Here is a 19,296-nt window from a genome sequence, read left to right on the forward strand (position 1 = left end):
GACATGCAGCCAGATATGTTGAAGTACTTGAAAACTGATTAGTTGCAAAATTTGTGCCCAAAGCACTAATTTTCACTGCATTAGTTTTCACCCCATTCAAATTTATGCCCATGCTTTCCAGTTCTCTTCCTAACAGGTTTCACCCCAGCCACAGTACCAAAAAAAGCAGCTCAAATAGGAAAGTCGCAGAAGAGCTGTGACTGAATTGAACAATCCTCTTTTGCCTTTGGTTATGTCTCCAACATCGGAAAACAACTCTGGTCAACCAAGTCAAACATTTCTAACCGGCTCTATGCTCACCAATATTACCTGAAACACATCATTTGCATTTCTAGTATTCCTTTTAACATGACAAAATATCCTAAATCACAGCACAATAGGATTATTTAAAAAAAAACAAATCACAAAAGCTGATCAGAGTGATTTACTAAAAGCTTGATCAGAGTGATTTTAAAAAGCTGCCTTAAAGAGGGAGGAAGGTATAAAGGAAAGACTTCAGGGCTTGGTGCCCTACCAGCCTCAAAATTCTTAATGCCATCTCATCTCTGTATTAATTTCTCTTCCTGCCTCATTTGCATTGGACCTTTACTCTCCATCATTAATGGGTGCATCTTTATGTAATAATTTGTGTCAACTTTCATGGAGATACAGGATTAATTCCTTTGCCATTTCTTTAACAACCATAAATTATCCCATTTGCCTGCAAGGACCACATTTGCCCTTCCTGAGCGAGCTATTATGAGCTATCCAGTTTATCTTTATATTTTAGTATTCCTTTAGTATTCCTTCATTCTTTGTTGCATTTTAAGATGTTGCCAATCTTCATGCTTAGAGTTTTGGCAAGTTTTCCTTAGATTTAAGAATCTTTTAACTTCTTTTCACAATCGATATTTTATCCTGCTGCATTTTTATGCCTTAAAAAGAAATTTATATTTGTGGAAACCATAGCCATTGCCTGCTTACTCTTTAATGTAATGTTCCCAGTCACAACCAACCTGCCACTCATATATGCATAGCTTATTTTATTAAGCTTTTCATTCCCCTCAATGCAAACATTAAAAAATTCAAAAATCAGGGGGGGAAATGCAGCTCCTAGGAAAGGAAGGAAAATACACAGAATCTGCAGACTTCAGTTGGCGGTGATTCTCAAGATATCACAAACAGCATTTGAGGAACTCAATGACGAAGTTACCCCATAAGTAGAACAAGCATTTAAATTGCCTTTGCAATATACTAAAAATGATAGAAATTGACTGCTTCCATAAAAGGGAGGCATGTATTGAGTATTTCTTTGGATATGCAGCTTGGGATTCAACAAAAAAAAACACGTTAAAACCCACAGATGACACAAAGCTTGGAAACAGGAAGAGGCCTCAAGCATTGTACAATTAAATGGATACTCAAAGGGGAAACAAAGGTTGGAAGAAAACAGAGGAACATTAGCCACGGGCTGGCTGGGACACGCGACTGCTTCCTGTACTACATTAAACATATTCATGAGGTTGATTCAACTGTTTGCTCTAACAATAATCTTATTACTTCAAATGCAAGGTGAATGAAACAATTAATATCAGGCAACATGTCTGGAGGACGTGGATAGGTGACATTTCTGGTCGGGACCCTTCTTCAGGCAGAAGAGCCTGAAGAAGCTTCCCAGCCTGAACGTCACCTATCCACATTGACCTACTGAGTTACTCCAGCACTCTGTGACTTTTCCAGAAAACTGGTATCTGCAATTCTTTGTGTCTTAATATAGTATAAATTTGTCTTTGTACTGAGATTCTTGTAGGACAAAGAGCAAAAAAATGCAAAACAATCAAATAGGCCAACACTGTATTGGTCCAAAAGTAGCTTAAATTGGGAAAACAGCACTCAAGTGCCAGGTAGAGAAATTCAAGTGCGCTTCATTTAAAGGCAAGAATCAAGCGCACAGCAGCCTTAATGCTATCTTAGACAAAGGCAACAGCATCATGACAACTGCACTTCTTGTGACTGTTCTCAAAATGAAAAATTAATATCTTGAGGGACAAATGACACTTTAGCACAAATAAATTTTTCAAAGGCTCTACTATCCAATTTGGTGGTGCACAAATTACGAATGCCACGCAGGATGAAAAGCATTGACTTAATTGACATGAAGGACCATAGATAAAGGCAAAAGAAAATGATCCCCCATAATGCCTGAATAGCGTAGACGTTTGCTTAAGTAACAAAAGGGCAGATTAATGATTCAAATAAAGTGCAGGGGAATTGAACAGTAAAGGATATCATACAATGCAAATTAACCCAACTCTAAACATGTTAGCTTAAACTTTGTTATATTTAGTTTAGTTTAGAGACAGCGTGGAAATAGCCCACCGAGTCCAATCCAACCCAAACACTAATGACCCACACACTAACGATGACCCATACATTAATTCTATCCTACACCCTGGAGACAATTTACAGAAGCCAATAAACCTACAAACCAGCAGGTTTTGGGGATTTGGGAGGAAACCAAAGCACCCGGAGAAAAACCACTTGGTCTCATGGAAAACGTACAAACTCCATATGGACAGCACCTGGTGTCAAGATCGAACCCAGGCCTCTGGTCCTGTAAGGCAGAAACTCTACCGGTGCGCCACTGTGCCGCACCTAATCGTAAAATCTGAATGCAAATAGTTAATTCCAGACTTCAATTTTGCAAGAAGTCATGTTAGAAGACTATTTATTCACAAAATGCTGGAGTAACTCAGCAGGTCAGGCAGCATCTCGGGAGAGAAGAAATGGGTGACGTTTCGGGTCGAGACCCTTCTTCAGACTATGTACACAAGTTAGAAGACAAGTTCACAAAAGTTGCCCACAATAAAAGCAAAAAATAACCAAATGACAAGTCAAATCAGTAATTTATTCTAATAACAAGTGTCATCACACTATATTTTAGACCTATGCAGTGGCAAGTACATTTTGCAAGAAACTGCCAATGCAACACAAATGTTGAGGTTAATCGACAGAGAATTGATCAGACACTATCTAGCGTAGAAAAGAACTGCAGATGCTGGTTTAAATCAAAGGCAGACACAAAATGCTGTAGTAACTCAGCGGGACAGGCAGCATCTCTGGAGAGAAGGAATGGGTGACGTTTTGGGTCGAGAGAAGGGTCTCGACCCGAAACATCACTCATTCTTCTCTCCAGAGATGCTGCCTGTCCTGCTGAGCTACTACAGCACTTTGTGTCTGTATACTATCTAGTAGTTGACTCACTGCTTGGATAAAGAAACCTCAATGTTCCGACACCAAGTACTCATTATTTGCTGACTCACTATCCAAGATCCATGGAGGTCAACCATGTATACTGGGAGTATTACTGGGAGTGTTACAAACTTCTCATGTTCCTCCAAAGCCCTATTTTGTGGTGTCCAATGAATTGTTTGTCATGAGATTAATTGATTTTGATTTCATGTGCTGGCAAGTAGTGAAATATTAATAGTTTGTGTGCAGCTTAAGTGCGGGACTGGGGACATGGTCAAGGACAGGAATACTGGAGTCAGGAACATGTGCCGGAGGTGCAGCCTATGTTGGGATTGGGAGAATGGGTAGTTACGTTGACAATGCTACGGTTTGCTGCTTCAGTGATGAGAAAAATCCAAAGCTAGTCAATTAACTCCCTGCAAGGCTGCAGTAAATCAAAGCAAACTATGCTTGTTTTGACAAGATGCAATATAAAAGATAAAACTTACATCAGAAATGTTATAGCCAAGGGTTGACCACTGTAGATCACAGCAACCTTCATGTTATTACCAGTGGTCTCAGTTATCACGTTTTATAATCCAAAGTATGTATGCCTATTCCTCACAGGTGTGGAGTTTATTCTGTTAATTTATACATTAATTATAATACAAGACTAATTTATTCAAATCATGCCGAGTTACGTCCATTCTATGGTATTTTAAATAATTAATTAGAATGAACAGACATTGAAAGCAAGGTGAAAAATGGCTGTTTCAGTAATTTTGTCTATTAAAAAGCTTCATCAAATTTCTAACTTTGTTTAGTGTGAACTTTTTCATCTCGATTTCCCATTTAAATGACAGCAAATTGAGCACAAAATGCCTGTTATACATATTATTCACACATTGATAACAGTTGCTTGATGACAAATAAATAAAAGCAACATCCAGAAATTAGTCTGATGCAGTCATGATGCAGTCTGCATCTGATATCATTGGAGATTACTGATCTATGAAAGCAAGCGTTTAAGTTTGAAAACTCATTGATAATCAGTAAAAGAGCTAAACAATTATACTTTTGAGAATCTCAAGCCCAAAATTCAATAAACAGCAGATTACCAGAAGGATTTGCTGCCCTTCTACCCAAAGCACAAAATTACTACATATAATTTAATATGGATTTAAGAACTTTCCACTTAAATTCATTCAAAATACTTTCTCTCAGTTATCAGGTCATAAAGACACTTTAAAAATGGTTGACTTTACACTGTCACATTGATTCAAGGTAATCAATATCATACAGTTCAATACAAGAATAGATTCAAAGAGAATTTCAACATCTATCTCATTTAATCCTTCTAATGAAATTATGTGTAAAAGACTCATTTAAAAATCCAAAGCTTCTTGAAAGCCAAAACCTTGTGAGCAAATCAAATATGCCACACAATTAGGCAAATCAAAAGAAATCCTGAGATTTGATATACCCAATTTCAGTTTTAAATTAAGGCTTTACTATTTTGATCCTGGCACAAATTAAGACTTTCATCCAACATCTGCAATCATTATACCTCCATGGGGTTTTGAAATACCAAATGTTAAATATGTAACTCAGCATAGTCTATTAGAAACCCAAGGACATCCAGTTATGGGGACAACACTTCCTCACACCATGCCTCTTGAAAAGACGCTATCCTCTACACCCAATTCCTGCCTCCACAGAATCTACTCCCAAGACGAGGCTTTCCATTCCAAGACATCCAAGCTATTATCTCCCTCGAATAAAGTTGGTTTTCCCTGCTGTCAAAGATGGATCCTTGTATCTCCCGATTCACTCAGTTACTTTAGCATTATGTTTCTCTTTGGTAAACCAGCTTCTGCAGTTCCATGTTACTACAACGCCCTCCATAATGTTTGGGAGAAATTCCCATCATTACTTTATTTGTCTCTGTACTCCACAATTTGCGATTGGTAATAGAAAAGAAAATCGCATGTGGTTAAAGTGCGCAAGATCCAAAGCAAACCACCTCATCTGTGAAACACGGTGGTGGGGGTGTTATGGCCTGGGCATGTATGGCTGCTGAAGGTACTGGCTCACTTATCTTCATTGATGATACAACTGCTGATGGTAGTAGCGTAATGAATTCTGAAGTGGATAGACACATCCTATCGGCTCAAGTTCGAACAAATGCCTCAAAACTCATTGGCCGGCGGTTCATTCTACAGCAAGACAATGATCCCAAACATACTGCTAAAGCAACAAAGGAGTTTTTCAAAGCTAAAAACGGGTCAATTCTTGAGTGGCCAAGTCAATCACCCCATCTGAACCCAATTGAGCATGCCTTTTATACGCTGAAGAGAAAACTGAAGGAGAGTAGCACCCAAAACAAGCATATGCTAAAGATGGCTGCAATACAGGCCAGGCAAAGCATCAAGCAGTCATTGCATGCAAAGGATATGCAGCAAAATACTAAACATGACTACTTTTATTTACATGATATTGCTGTGTCCCAAACATTATGGTGCCCTGAAATGGGGGAACTATGTATAAACACTGCTGTAATGAAATGTGATTTTTTCTATTACAAATCTCAAAATGTGGAGTACAGAGGCAAATAAATAAATGATGCTATCCAGTCAGCAGAAAGACGTTGCATGATTACAAATGGCTGGTGTAACAAATTGCTTGACGACTAGAAAAATAGTCAAAATTTTGTCTTAATTGTAATTGTAGTCAGTTATACAGCATGGAAACAGGCCTTCAGCACAAATTGTCCACGCCAACCACGATGCCTGTCTGAGCTAGTCTTGTTTGCCTGTATTCAGCCATATATCTCCAAACCTTCTCTATTCCCTTACATGTCCAAATGTCTTTAAACATTGCAACTACATTCATATCTACAGCGTCCTTTTGTAACTTGTTCCATTTATGCACGGTCCAGTGCGAAAAACTCTCTCCTCAGCTATCTTTTAAATCTTTTCCTTCTCAACTTAAACCTGACCATCCACATTATTCATGCCCCTCGTGATTTTATGGTGACTGCAAGGCACCCCTCAGCCTTCATCGTTCCAGAAAAGAGTTTCAGCCTTTTAGTCGCTCATTGTAACTAAAGCCCTTCGGGCTCAGCAACATTCTTGTGAATATTTTTCCACTGTCTAGCTTAATGAGATTCTTCCAATAGCTGGGCGACCAGAACTGCACACAAGATCAAGATATGTAGAATCCTTGTGGGTGGAGTTAAGAAACTGCAAGGGGAAAAAAACCTGCTGAGAGTTATATGCAGACCTCCAAATAGTAGCCAGGATGTAGGGTACAAATTAAATTAGGAAATAGAAAAGGCAATGTCACGGTGGTCAAGGGGGATTTCAATATGCAGGTCGACTGGGAAAAATCAGGTTGATACTGGATCCCTAGAGAAAGAATTTGTAGCATGCCTACGAGATGGCTTTTAAGAGCAGCTCATGGTCAAGCTCAATAGGGAAAAGGAAATTCTTGATTTGCTGTTGTATAATGAACCAGTTTTGATTACGGAGCTTAAGGTGAGTAACCCCGAGCAGGAGTGACCATAATAGGATAGCATTCAACCTGCAGTTTGAGAGGCAGAAACTGAAATCTGATGTATCGGTATTACAGTTGAGTAATAATAACCATAGAGACATCAGGGAGGAACTGGCTAAAGTTGGAAGGGGACTTTAACAGGAATGACAGAGGAGTAGCAATTGCAGGAATTTCTGGAAGTAATTCCAAAGCAGCAGGTTCTTTTCATCCCAAAGAGGAAGTAGCATACAAAGGGGAGAATGAGGCAAACGTGGCTACAAAGGAAGTCAAAAAACAGCAGAGAGCAAAAGAAAAATCATATAATATGGCAAAGATTAGCAGGAAGCTAGATGGGATGGAAGCTTTTAAAAACCAACAGGAGGCGATTAGAGACAGGAATGGTTCCAGTGGTTTGGAAAATCACCATTGCAACTCCAGTTTTCAAGAAAGGAATGAGGCAAAAAAAAGAAGGAAATAAGCTAGTGAGCCTGATTTCAGTGGTTGGTAAGATTTTAGGGTCCATCATAAAGGATGAGGTTTAGTAGAAATTAACTGCAGATGCTGGTTTATACCAAAAATACCCGAGTAACTCAGCGGGTCAGAAAGTGGACGTGATGTTTCGGGTCAGGGCTCTTCTTTATGAAGGATGAAATTTCTGGACGTTGGTAAGCACATGATGAAATAGGTCAAAGTCAGCAGAGTCTTGTTAAGTGGAGATCTTTTGAAATTCTTCGAGGCAGTAACAAGTCAGTGATGTAGTTTATTTGGACTTTTAGGCCTTTGACAAGGTGCTGCAAGGCTGCTAAGGAAGATGGGACCTCATGGTATTAGACACAAGGTCTAATGCAGCGCCGGAGACTCAGGTTCGATCCTGACTACGGGTGCTGCACTGTAAGGAGTTTGTACGTTCTCCCCGTGACCTGCGTGGGTTTTCTCCGAGATCTTCGGTTTCCTCCCACACTCCAAAGACGCACAGGTATGTAGGTTAATTGGCTGGGTAAAATGTAAAAATTGTCCCTAGTGGGTATAGGATAGTGTTAGTGTACGGGGATCGCTGGGCGGCACGGACTTGGTGGGCCAAAAAGGCCTGTTTCCGGCTGTATATATATGGTATGGTATGGTATAAGCATGGATAGAAAATTGGCTGACTAGCAGAAAACACAGAGTGGCAACAAAGGGAGCCTTTTCTGGTTGGCAACCGGTGACTCGTGGTGTTTTCACGTTATATATTAATAATCTAGATGTGGTCAAACATGTGGATGATATGAAGATAGGAGGAGGAGCAGGCAATGTTGAGGAAGCAGGGAGTTTGCAGGAGGACTTTGACAGGTTGGAAGAGTGGGCAAAGAGGCAAATGGATTACAGCATACAGTCTTGCACTTTGGTAAAAGGAATAAAGGCCTAGACTGTTTTCTAAATGGGGAGAGGATTCTGAAATCTGAGTCAAAAGGACTAGGGAGTGCTCGTGCAGGATTCCCAAAAGGTTAATTTGTAGGTTGAGTTGGTAGTAAGGATTGCAAATGCAATGTTAGCATTCATTTTGAGAAGACTAGAATATAGAAACATAGAAAATAGGTGCAGTAGGCCATTCGGCCCTTCGAGCCTGCACCCCCATTCAATATGATCATGGCTGATCATCCAGCTCAGTAACCTGTACCTGCCTTCTCTCCATACCCCCTGATCCCTTTAGCCACAAGGGCCACATCTAACTCCCTCTTAAATATAGCCAATGAACTGGCCTCAACTACCTTCTGTGGCAGAGAATTCCACAGACTCACCACTCTCTGTGTGAAGAAATGTTTTCTCATCTTGGTCCTAAAAGACTTCCCCCTTATCCTTAAGCTGTGACCCCTGGTTCTGGAGATCATTTAAACACAATGATGTAATGCTGAGGTTTTATAAGGTGCTAGTCAGATAACATTTGGAATATTGTGAGCAGTTTTGGGCCCTATATGAGGAAGGATGTGTGGCCTTGTAGGGGTTCCAGAGGGGTTTATGAGAATGATCCCAGGGATGATTGGGTTAATGAATGAGGAGCATTTGATGGCTCTGGGCCTGTACTCACTGGAGTTTAGATGGGTGAGGGGGGATATTTTTGAAACCTACTGAATATTGAAAGACCTAGACACAATTGATGTGGAGAAGTTTCCAATGTGGGGGAGATTAGGACCAGAGGCCTCAGAATAAAAGGACGTACCTTCAGAAATGAGATGAGGATTTTTTTTTGGCAGAGAGTGGTAAATCAGTGGAATTCATTGCCACGGATGGCTGTGGAGGCCAAGTCATTGGATATTTTTAAAGCAGAGATTGATATCCTTATTAATCAAGAATGCATCAAAGGTTGTGAAGAGATGGCAGGAGAAAGGGGTTGAGAGGGGAAAAATAGATCAACCATGACTGAATGGTGGAGTAGACTCAATGGGCAGATTGGCCTAATTCTGCTCCTCTGTGTTATGGACTAGCCTACCAGATAGGTCAAAGGCCATGCAGATGACTACTGCCCTCATCAATCCTCTTGGTGACTTCAAAACACCCACATTTGTGAGACACCTTCTCCCACACATAAAGTCATGTTGACTATCACTAATCAGTACTTGCCTTTCCAAACGCCGGTAGATCCTGTCCCTCAGAGTTCCCTCCAATAACTTTTCCCAATTTCACAGTCCTGGAGTTCCCTGGCTTGTCTTTGCAGCCCTTCTTATACAAAGGCACAACATTAGCCACCATTCAGTTGTCAATTATGGAACCATTTTTCTGAAACCTATGTATTAATATGTAAAATCAGAATCACCTCTACAATAAAACTGCATTTTTAATTACACTTTATTCACTGTCAATTCGTTACCATTTCCTCCACTAAAATAACTTGTATCCCTAAAAAGGAAAAACCAGACCAACCAACATTTGATTTTCCAAATTCAGAATTTTGATGTCCAAAATTCACAATTTTACATCAAAATTCATAATATGGCACATAATGCAACTTTTCAGCAAAAAATGCATGCACGCCAAATGGGCGTACGCGTTGCGCTACATTCACGTGTGAAAAATGACTATTATTTCCAACAGTCTGTAGTTCGTGGACTACATGTACAATGTCAGGCCTATCATGAGTATATTCTACTATTATAGAAAGGTTATTGAACAGAAATACTTTTTACAACAAAGAAAAAATTGTTTTGTTTTGTTTTTTCTATTTTGCCTTTTCCTTACACATACCAATTCTCTTGGTATTGAATAAAAGAACAATGGTCATAGAATGTATGACTAAGTTATGAAGAAAGAGTTTCATTAAAAAAACTGCACATACCTAATTTAATTGAAGACATACTTGCTCCACAAATCACAACGGTCCATGTCCCCCCCAACTTCACTCACCCCAACTTCACTCACCCCAACCCTACTCCCCCCCACCTCCCCGCTCCCCACCCCCCCACCTTTCCCCCCTCCTCCCCCTTTCACCACAAATCCACTCCCCCACCCCTTCTCCCCCACTCTCCCCCTCCCTTCCTCCACCCCCTGACCCACACTCCCTCCTCCCACTCCACTGCCCACCTCCCCCGCATCCTAACCCCCTCACCCCCATCCCCTCTCAACATCAACAGGCCTCACGCTCCGCAGCGAGGCGAGGCCAGCGGCAAGGCGAGGCTAGTACAGCGGCGAAGCGAGGCGAGTACAGCGGCGAAGCGAGGCGAGTACAGCGGCGAGGTGAGGCCGGGCCAGCGGCGAGGCGAGGACAGCGGCGAGGCCGGGCCAGCGGCGGGGCAACTACAGCGGCGAGGCGAGTCTGGGCCAGCGGCGAAGCGAGGCGACTACAGCGGTGAGGCCTGGCCAGTGGCGAAGCGAGGCGAGTACAGCGGTGAGGCCGGGCCAGCGGTGAGGCGAGTACAGCGGCGAGGCAAGGCCGGGCCAGCGGCGAGGCGAGCGGCGAGGCATGTGTTTTGCGGAAAAATGGGAGGCAAAATCGGAATGGCGGAAATGAAATAAGAAAGCGAAAACTTTCCACCAAATTCGGGCGGGTTGGGAGGTCTGAAAAACCCACAGAATATGGGAAGATTTAGCATTCCATTTGGCAGACATATCTAGCAGCCAATCAAATGGCACTCCTTAAACAATTTGGCAGGGTGAATAGCAATTGAAAAAGGAAGCACTCCTCTGAATTTCCTCTTCCTGTTACAAAACATAGCCACTGGAAATCCCTGATAATTATGAATGCTTATTATCATAAGGTTCATTCTTCATATAAAAAGTCTTAATTGCGAGTTGCACACAAGATCACAATATTGAATTATGCAAAGCCAATTCCCACCTCCTCCTAAATATACTGAGAGTACTGAACCTGAAGCAAAATGACAACCAGAATTCCTGCTCAATTGTGCCTTACATCCTACAGTGGATCAAGTTATAAAACGTGATAGATTTGAAGGATGCAATTGGCAAATTACACGAGAGACATTCCTACTGAAGGCTAGGGCAATGTCAGGGCAATGTCAGGAGCAAGTTAAAGGACACTGATCTCAATGCTCTGGTATTGCTCTGTGTTAAAGTTGCATATTCAGTGTCTATGTGGCAATCATAACCCACAGTAGACTACACCCAAGATAATGAAAATTATTGTACTCCTTCAAACCTCGTGATTTCCAGTTTTGCTTGCTTCTTCAGTTTTCCTGATCATCACATGATCATGCTAAAAGCATGCAATGGTCCAGCCATTCTTTGCGGTTGTTAGCAAATTCTACATTCCCAATGCAGGAATTTTGTTGGTTGTCAATTGATCTCACCTGGCTGATGTAGCATTTCACAATGACTATGCCTTTATTTCACAGGACTGATAATACATGTCTTGAAATACTGGTTTTTAAGAGCCATTTCCATTGGAACAGAATGCAGCAGAGGATGCATAGAGCAAGCAAGAATCAGAATAAAAGGTGAAGAAAATGGCAGAGGACAATTACTACCAAACACTTATTGCCAGAGATCATATTCATACAAGAATATCTCTGCTCCCCAAAGCTCGGCAAGGAACAGTATGCAAGATATCTGCACTTCATTATAGAATTCTCACAGCTCCAGATAAAAGTGCAATCTCAGCAAGCAAGGAACTAAATCCAGTGATTGCCCAAGGATTGATTTATTATTGTCACATGTACCATTTACCATGAAAAACTTTATTCTGTATGCTATCCAGGCAGATCATACTGTACACAAGTATATCAGGTAGCCCAAAAGAGAAAGTAAGCAATGCAGAATATAGTGCTACATCTAGACAGAAAATGCAGATTACAAAAATATAAGGACCACAATGAGGTAGATTGGAAAATCAGGAACTCAGTCAGAGCATGAGAGGCTCATTCAATATTCTGAAAATAATAGGGAAGAAGCTGTTCTTGAATCTGGTGAAACATGCTTTCAAGCTTTTGTATCTTCTGCACGACAGGATTGGGGGGGGGGGGGGGAGGAGAGAATAACCGGGTTGCAGGTGGTTATGTTGGCCGTTTTCCGAAGCAGTGTTAAATTTAGATGGAGTCGATGGGATTCATGAGATAGACTGGGTTGCATCTATAACTGTCTGCAGTTTGTCGTCTTGGGCAGAGCAGTTACCATACCAAGCTGATGCAATCAAATAGGATCCTCTCTATAGAAATTGGTAAGAGGCATGCCAAACATCTTTCACCTTCTGAGCAAGCAGAGATGTTTGTGTGCTTTCCTGGCCAAAGCATCAAATGTGGATGGACCAGGACAGATGGTTGGTGATATTTACACTTTGAAGCTTTTGACCATCTACACTTCAGAACAACTAATAGAGGCTGGGCATGTACTCCACATCCTGAAGTTGAGGACCAACTGGATAGAGTGGATGTGGAGAGGATGTTTCCACTAGTGAGAGAGCCTAGGACGAAAGGTCTTAGCCACAGAATTAAAGGACGTTCCTTTAGGAAGAAGATGGAGGAATTTCTTTAGTCAGTGGGTGGTGAATCTGTAGAATTCATTGCCACAGAAGGCTGTGGAGGCCGTCAATGGATATTTTTAAGGTAGAGATAGATTCTTGATTAGTACAGGTGTTCGGGGTTATGGGGAGAAAGTAGGAGAATGGGGTTAAGAGGGTAAGAAAGATCAGCCATGATTGAATGGCGCAGTAGACTCGAAGGGGCCGAATGGCCTAATTCTGATCCTATCTTATGAACTTATTTCATTTTGCTGACATCAAGGAAGAGATTTTTATCATGGCCCAATGCAACTAAACTCTCCATCTCCTTCCTGTATGCTGTCTTGTCATTGCTTGAGATCTGACCCACTACAGTGATATTATCTGCAAACTTGTAAATTACATTCGTGTGGATTTTGGCCTCATTGCAAGTATGGTAAGGGGCTAAGAATGCAGCCCTACAGGACACCAGTGTTACGAATGATCATGGAGGATGTTTTGTCGCATATCCGCACTAGTTATCATTAGCCATTTCACTATATCAACTTGTCTTTTCTCTTTAACATACTAAAGTTCCTGTCACCAGAACCCTAGATTGACGTAGAGCAGCCAATAATGTCATAAGTGCAGTGCTGCGCATTCCAACTATTTTGTCTACTAAACATTAGTAATGACGACAAATGTTTGATGTTCCACTTCAGACATAGCAGCTAAATTTCTCTGATATAATGGAAAAATAATTAGTAATTCAAGCAAAATAAAATGCGCAGCTTAGCAAGCCAGAATTATTTTTATCTCCGTTTTCTTCCATACAGCCACACAGACTTGGTTGATTTAATGTTATTGTCACATTTGTTGTGATAAAGTGAAAAAAAAATGTTTGCCTGCTATCCAGGCAAATTTTATCATACGCAAGTGTATCAGACAGTGCAAAAGAGAAGATAAGCAGAATGCAGAAGACAGTGGCACTGCTGCAGAGAAAGTGAAGATCACAAAAACAATACAGGAGCCCCAATGAGGTAGGTTGGAAGATTGGAAATTCATCCTTAACATGGGAGGTCTATTCAAAAGTCTTGAATTTGATGGTACACACTTTCAAGCTTTTGCATCAACTCGACTGGAGAATGTGGACGGGGTGGGATGGGGGGACGACAAGAGAATGACCAAGTGAGTGGTCATTAATTATGTTAGCTGCTTTTCCGAGGCAGCGCGGTGTATATAGAGTTGATGGGCGGGGGTAGGAAGAGTGGTGGTGGTTGGTTTGTGTAATGGACTGGACTATGTTCACAACTCATAGCAATATCTTGTGGTCTTAGACAGAGCCATACCAACTTGTGGTGCATCCAGATAGCATGCTTTCTGTGGTAGAAATCTGTAGAAATTACCAAGAATCGTTAACGAAAGCTGAATTTCTTTAGTCTTCTGAGGAAAGCACAAATTGCTGGAGCAATTCAGCAGCATTGATACAGACTGGGGCATGTATTCCAACCCGCTTCCTAAAGGCGATGACCAGCTCCTTCATTTTGTTGACAATAAGGGAGAGGTTGTTGTCTTAGCACCATGTTAAGCTCTCAATTTCCTTCCTGTATTCAGTCTCATTGTTTAAGAACCAGCCCAGTAAGGTGGTGTCATCTGCAAACTTGTAAACAGAATTACAGCAGAATTTGGCAGCATGGTTAAGTGGACGAGTATGTTAAAGGGGCTGAGAACTCGACCTTGCCGGGCACCAGTGTTGAGAATTATTGTGGAGGATGTTTTGATGCCTATCCGTACTGCTTGCAGTTTGTGGGTGAGGAAGTCAAGGATCCAGTTGCAGAGGACGGCGCTGAGCCCTAGGTACAGGAGTTTGGAGATTGAAATTATGGCCCTGAAGGCAGATCCATGTTCAATAAATAGAAGACTGACATAGGTGTGCTTGTAATCCAGATGTTCCAGGGATGAATGCAGGGCCAGGGAAATGGCATCTGCCATGAATCTTTTGTGCCAGTAGGCGAATTGCAGTGGATCAAGACCGACTGGGAGGCTGGACAAACACTTCATGATCATGGAGTTCCATGCCACCAGACTGTGGTCATTAAGGTATGCTACTTTGATTTATTTGGCACCAGAATGGCAATGGTCTCCTTAAAACAAGTGGAAACCTCATATTGGATTAGGGGGCGGTTAGAGATGTTCATGAATACTCATGCCACCTGGTCCGGGCAAATTTCGAGGAATGACCAGGGATACCAACTGGGCCAGTCACTTTCCAAGGGTTCACTCCCAACTTTAATGGTCTTAGAGAGGAACTTCCTCAGGTTGATTGGAGCATGTTGTTTTCGAGCAAAGGAGAGCCCAGAAAGTGGGATGCTTTTAGAAGTATGATGACAAGAGTTCAGGGCATGCATGTTCCTGTTAGAACGAAGGGCAAGGCAAGTGGTAATATGGACACCTGGAGAGAAATTGAGGCTCTGGTCAGGAAAAAGGAGTCATGGGACAACGATAGGAGGCTGGGATCAAGTGTATTGCTGGAGGAGTTTCAGGTATTGAGGAGCATATTTAAGAAGGAAATCAGGAAGGCGAAATGAGGGCAGGGGATAAGTTAGGCAGATAATATTTTTAATAAGTACACTAAGGGAAAGAGGGTAACGAGAGATAATAGAAACAAATTAAAAATTCTGTATGGAGCCACAGGAGATGGGCATGGTGTTCAATGAGAAGTTCTCTGTTTTTACCATGAAGGAAGACATGAAGATTGAGGAACTTGAGACAATAAATAGAGACGTAAATAGAGAACAGTCCACATTACGGTCAAAGTACTGCTGGGCATCCTAAGGCATTATGATGGTAGATATATCTCCATCTTGGTCAGATATCCCCAAGGACACTGCAGGAAGCTCGGAAAGAAAATGTAGGCTGAGATATACTAATCATCATGAGCTGGTGCCGGAAGACTGGAGGGTGGATAATGTTGAGCCTCTTTTTAAGAAAGCCTGCAAGGAAATGCCTGGGAAATATAAATCAGTAAGTCTAACATCTGTGGTAGGCAAGTTACTGGAGAGAATTCCGAGGGATTAAATACATATGTATTTGGATACACAGAGGCTGATGAGTCAGTTTTGTATATGGGAGATTATGTCCAAGGAATCTAATTGAGTTTTTTGAAGAAGTAACCAAAATGGTTGACGAGACATTGTCTACATGGACTTCAAGGCATTTGATAAGGTTCCACATGGTGGGCTGCTCTTGAAGGTTAGATCACATGGGATACAGGAAGAGCTAGCTGACTGGATAGAGAATTGGCTTTGTCAAAGGAAGCAGAGGGTGATGGTGGAATATTGTTTTCGGACAGGAGGCCTGTGACTGGTGCTGTGCTGGGCCTATTGCTGTTTGTGGTTTATATCAACGATTTGGATGAGAATGTAGAAAGCATGATTGATAAGTTTGCAGATGACACTAAAATGGTTGGCATTGTATATAGCGAAGGTGGTTATCAAAAATTACAGCAAGACCGTGATCAATTATGCAAGTGGGCTGAGGAATTTTTAATGGAGTTTAAAGCCGATATAGTTTGGAGAGATGCGGGCCAAATGCATGTGGGGTAGGGCGAGCATAGATGGGGCATCTTGGTCAGCATATGCAAGTTGTTGGACCGAAAGGCCTGCTTATGCTCTGTGTGACTATGACTCTGATTTGGGAAATCCGATCTGACACCTGCGACAGTGACTGTGGGTAGAAGTACACTTGAGGCTGTCGGGATGGATTACGTCATTTCATTGACCTTCCATTCAAAACAGGCATACACTGCATTGAGCTTAACAGGAAAGAATGTGTTGTGCCAGCAATTCTGCCCGATTTTGCTCTGTCGGACGCAGCACACAAGCTTTGTCATAATCAACAGTTTTCCGTATAGTTGGTGTAGGACTCCTGCTTGTTCGGAATTTGTTTCTTGGTACCCCACTTCTGCTGCCAGGACTACTTTGTAAGAGCTTTGCAAGGCTCAAAACAATGTGCAAGATTAATGCTGGTCTCTTATATAATATATAATCTCACCATCTGATCTGCATAGCCCTCACCACTAGCTCTCTGGCAAAAGATGATCAAGACAAATTAACCCAGGCATGTTTTCTGACCCAGTTGAGTTACTACACTTGCGAATTTCTAAATATAAGTGTCCCTCCAAACTAGATATTTTCACAACAGTTTCATGTCCACTTTATGATGCTCAATGCTGATGAATTTTATTCTCATTTATCAAAAAGCACTAGATGTAAGCATGGTTTCCCAATGATTGCATCCTTATCCAGTGTAGAAAGCCAATATGCAGGCTGTCTCAGAACTTAGATGCATTAGAATCTAATGGATTTCCTTTCCTTGAAAATCCACCAGTTCATGATCTATTATTGACACCAATATCATATCCAGGCCGCACATAATGAGCTAATTTTGAAGCAATCCTCTACACTATCTGTATGAGGCATCACGAGATAGCAAAGGGCAGCTACTATGGAAAAGGGCTATTTAACACAACTCATGACTGAAGAGCAATCTACACATACACAGTATACCCCAATCATAGTTATGCTGCTACACTAAATGTTATAAAAAGCACAGTATTGGTTCAACTAAAACAACACTTCCACTGTCAGGACTGCTTTAGAAGAACTTTACAATGCTCAAAACCACATAAGATTTGTGCTGGTCTTCTACACAACCTCACTATCCCGTCAGCACAGTCCTCACCACTAGCTACCAGGCAAATAGCTGATCAAGTAGCATTAACCCAAATAACAGATTTTTGACCCAGCTGTGACATCAGCAAATGCCCAATCTCAATTCTCCATTCACCAATTAGCCTTCCCTTTGTTGCTACCCATAGAACAGACAACAAAACTAAAGTTAAAACAATTAAAATTCCAAGTTTTATAAATCAAAACAAGTCATAAAGCAAAGAAGCATCAGCTTATGTAATGAAAACCCAATGCCTCAAGTACATGCGGTGGAAAGCCAATGATACATAGTGGAATTGCAGGGCGGCCTCAGTGGATATTCACCACCAGTTTTGGAATTGCCCATGCTGACCAAGATGCCCTGTCCAAATGTATTTTCAGTGTTGTTATTAGTATCTACCTCAAACTACCTCCACTGCCAGCACATTCCATATACCCACCACACTGTGTGAAAAGGTTGCTCTAGGGTTCCCATTAAATCTTTCCCCTCTCACATTAAACATATGTCCTCTGGTTCGTGATTCCCCTACTCTGGGTAAAATACTGCGTTCACTCTATTTATTCACTTCATGACCTTACACCCCTGCAAGATCACCCTTGTAAATGTCCTTTGCACCTTTTGGAACTTAACAGCATTCTTCCTACAGCAACTGTTTACAATACAATACAATATATCTTTATTGTCATTGTACCCAGGGGTACAACGAGATTGGGAATGCGCCTCCCATACGATGCAATAATTTAAGTAATTAACAGCAACCCAACGAAACGAAACAATTGTAACAGTTTTTAGACAGGGTAAAGTGCAAGTTGATCTATGCGTTGTGGCCATCCGGCTCAGCAGCTATGGCCCTGGGGATGAAGCTGTTCCTGAGTCTGGAGGTGCGGGCGTAGAAGGCCTTGTATCGTCTGCCCGATGGAAGGAGTTCGAACAGACTTTTGCAGGGGTGTGAAGAGTCTTTGTGGATGCTGGTGGCTTTCCTGAGGCATCGTGTGTTGTAGATGCCCTCCAAGTCTGGTAGCTGTGTTCCGATGGCCCTCTGAGCTCTATGGACTACCCGCTGTAGAGCTTTCCTTTCTGCCTCCGTGCAGCTGAGGTACCACACAGGGATGCCATGCTTTAGGATGCTCTCTATGGTGCAGCGGTAGAAGGTTGTCAGCAGCTGTTGGGGTAGACCAGACTTTTTCAGTGTTCTTAAGTAGAACAGTCTTTGTTGTGCCTTCTTGACCAGCGCAGCAGTGTTATTGGACCATGTTAGGTCCTCCGAAATGTGAGTGCCCAGAAACTTGAAGCTGGACACTCTCTCCACACTGTCCCCGTTGATAGAGATCGGGGCATATTCCCCGTTATGTGACCTACGGAAGTTGATGATCAGCTCTTTGGTCTTGGTGGTATTTAGGGACAGGTTGTTATCCGAGCACCAGTCCGCCAGGTTCTGCACCTCCGTTCTATAGTTTGTTTCATCCCCGTTGGTGATAAGCCCGATCACCGTTGTGTCGTCTGCAAACTTGACAATGGTGTTGGTGTCGAATGCAGGAACACAGTCGTGTGTGAAGAGGGAGTAGAGCATGGGGCTCAGAACACAGCCCTGTGGTGTGCCGGTACTCAGGGTGATAGTGGAGGACAGGTGCGGGCCCATTCTCACTGCCTGCGGTCGTTCCAGCAGGAAGTCCAGGATCCAGTCACATAATGACGAGCTGAGGCCTAGCTGGTGGAGTTTGGTCAAGTCAAGTCAAGTCAATTTATTTGTATAGCACATTTAAAAACAACCCACGTTGACCAAAGTGCTGCACATCTGACTAGGAAAAAAAAGAAACATACAGTGGCAGGCAGCCAAACACAACGGCGCGGCCATCTTGAACAAAATGTTAATTCAATCACCCACAGTCCAACAACAAAAGCACTAAATAAGCATC

The 19,296-nt window shown here is 42.0% G+C and overlaps 1 protein-coding gene across 8 annotated transcripts in view; it reads right to left on the reverse strand.

Annotated features, from left to right (window-relative positions):
* nckap1 (NCK-associated protein 1) overlaps positions 1 to 19,296 on the reverse strand; it is a 145,495-nt gene that overhangs the window by 114,778 nt on the left and 11,421 nt on the right. For 4 of the 8 annotated variants that reach the window (XM_078404057.1, XM_078404055.1, XM_078404054.1 and 1 more), the window contains exon 2: positions 9,343 to 9,438. The exons of the other annotated variants lie outside the window; for them this stretch is intronic. In XM_078404057.1, coding sequence (XP_078260183.1) covers positions 9,343 to 9,438 — 96 coding nt within the window. The remainder of the gene's footprint in view (positions 1 to 9,342; positions 9,439 to 19,296) is intronic. 8 annotated transcript variants of the gene reach the window in all.

This window comes from Rhinoraja longicauda, chromosome 8, assembly GCF_053455715.1.
Source record: "Rhinoraja longicauda isolate Sanriku21f chromosome 8, sRhiLon1.1, whole genome shotgun sequence".
In the NCBI taxonomy this organism is placed as follows: Eukaryota; Metazoa; Chordata; class Chondrichthyes; order Rajiformes; family Arhynchobatidae; genus Rhinoraja; species Rhinoraja longicauda.